We start from the raw sequence: 2127 nt of genomic DNA, 5'->3' as shown, positions 1-2127 counted from the left end.
AGTGGCGGACCTGCAGAAGCGGCTTTACAGTGCCACCCAGCATGTAGAGATGCTGCACAAAAGGAATGAAGATCATGTAGAGCTGCTGCAGATTCTACAAGCAAGAACAAACAGAGGCAATTAGCAGAAGCCTCAGGTGGAGCAGAATGCAACAATGAACATGTGATTAGGAATTTTATGTACGCATTTTCACGTTTGTGTAAGTACTCACATGTTATGAAATGAAAAAGCATTCACGCCTAATTTCTGATTGTGCATTAATGAATTGAAAACACTTCCCAAACTTATATGAAACATAGAAAGATTGGGATGTATAATCACAAAATAAAAGGAAAAGTAAACAACAACAAAAAAATTGAACTAACAATGAAAGTTGAAATAATCAAACTAACAACCGTCTTAAAATAAAATCCAAAAACAAAATAAACGAAAAGTTCAAAAGGGTACAATACTCAAAGTACTACTGAACATCATCACCATCATCACCATCATCACCATCATCACCATCAGAGGTCCCGGGTTGACCTGGCATCTGGAGGTGCGTCCAAATGGCGTCAATGGAGGTGCTCATATGTTGCATCTGCTGGTACTGAAGCATCTGCAAGTCCCAAATGGCTTGGAGAGAGGGCTCCCAAGCAGAAGTGTCGACATTGGGAGCAGGTGGGAATGGCTGTGATGAGGCCGGCCTGTGTGGTGGTGGTGGTAGCATATGGGGCGGCACTGGAGCCGGTGCAGGTGCATTGCGCCTCTGAGAGATACTCTTGGACACAGAAGTGTTCGAAATGGGACCCATGGGCTCAACAAATATATCATTAGGGCGAGCCCGAACACCTGAGCACTCACAAATCATGCTAACAAGGCAAGGATAATATATGATGCTTTTCTTACGTGCACAAGCCTTTAAGCGTTCAAAAATAATGTCATCAATAGGTAGGGAAAAAGTTCCCTCATGCAAAACTTTCAGGATCTTGACCCCTACTATGGGAATTTCCGACCGTTGGCCGGATGGGTAGATGTTGTGGCGCACAAAGCTCCACAGGATGGCAAAGTAGGGTGTCAACTTACCCTGAATGAGGACATTCTTTTTGGTTTGAGATGCAAAGGCAGCAGGGTCAGCATAAAAAAGTCTTTCAGCTGCGCTTTGCATATCAAAATCTCTATTTACATATTGGTTCCACGCATCAGTATTCCCCTCAGGCAAGTGAAGAACCTTAGAGATAATGGAGGTGGATAGTTCAAAATTTTTGCCCCGAACCTTAATGGGCACATTGTCATTATCTCTAGGCTCCTCCCTAGGGAAAGCAGCATAAAACTCCCGCACAATTGATTCATTGTATTTTTTATAGATACGAGCTAAAGGTAAGAGGTTTCGGTCCCTAAGAAGGTGCTGGACTTGAATAAGTCCAGCGGTTTGGATGGAGGGACTAAGATCTACGTTACGCTCAGTAACCACAGTGGCAGTGAGCATTGCCTCTTCCGGTTGAGGGGCACTTCCGGAAGAAGATGCACCCCCTCTGGTACCTTTTCTAGCTTTAGACATCTAAGAAAAATAAACCAATATGCACAAAGCAAAACAACAACAAAATTCATGCCACAATTCCCAAATATGTCACAAATACCAAAAATTAACCACAATGCCAGAATTGCATTCACAAAGCGAAAATTTCAATCCACAATGATGCACAAATTCAACAATGCCACAAAATTAATCACAATGCACAATTATTCCAAAATATAAACCACGTTGACAAAATTTCCAAAATGTAAACCACATTCCCAAAATTCAACCATAATGACAAAATTTCAATAATAAACACAAATATCAATGACAATGATCAAATAAGAGATTGAGAGTGAGAAAAACATACCCAATTGAGCAAAATCACACCAATTGATAATCACAATCCAAACCCAAAACAAAAACAAGAGAATCAACAAATTAGATACAAAACAACTATAGGAAGCATTAGAGTAAGAAAATCAAAGAGAAAACACTAAGAAAAAATCGAAAATTACCTTGGTGTTTTTGGAACCCTAACTGAAAATCTCCCTAGAATTGATGAAATACTTGAAATTTCAAAGAATAGATGCCAAAAATGGATTCTACTCGAAAAATCAAGTGAGAAA

At 40.2% G+C, this 2127-nt stretch overlaps 1 protein-coding gene across 1 annotated transcript; it reads right to left on the bottom strand.

Annotated features, from left to right (window-relative positions):
• Positions 1-567: 567 nt before the first annotated feature.
• On the bottom strand, positions 568-1540 carry LOC148295629 (uncharacterized). The gene is made up of 2 exons (XM_088250549.1): positions 790-1540; positions 568-758 (listed from the first exon to the last, which is right to left on the bottom strand). The coding sequence occupies exons 1-2, from the start codon at positions 1538-1540 to the stop codon at positions 568-570; spliced, it is 942 nt and encodes a 313-aa protein (XP_088106675.1).
• Positions 1541-2127: the final 587 nt, after the last annotated feature.

This window comes from Prunus avium, chromosome 3, assembly GCF_965620075.1.
Source record: "Prunus avium chromosome 3, drPruAviu1.hap1.1, whole genome shotgun sequence".
NCBI lineage: Eukaryota > Viridiplantae > Streptophyta > Magnoliopsida > Rosales > Rosaceae > Prunus > Prunus avium.
Note: the sequence above shows the minus strand (reverse complement) of the source record. Positions and strands in the feature narration are given on the sequence as shown.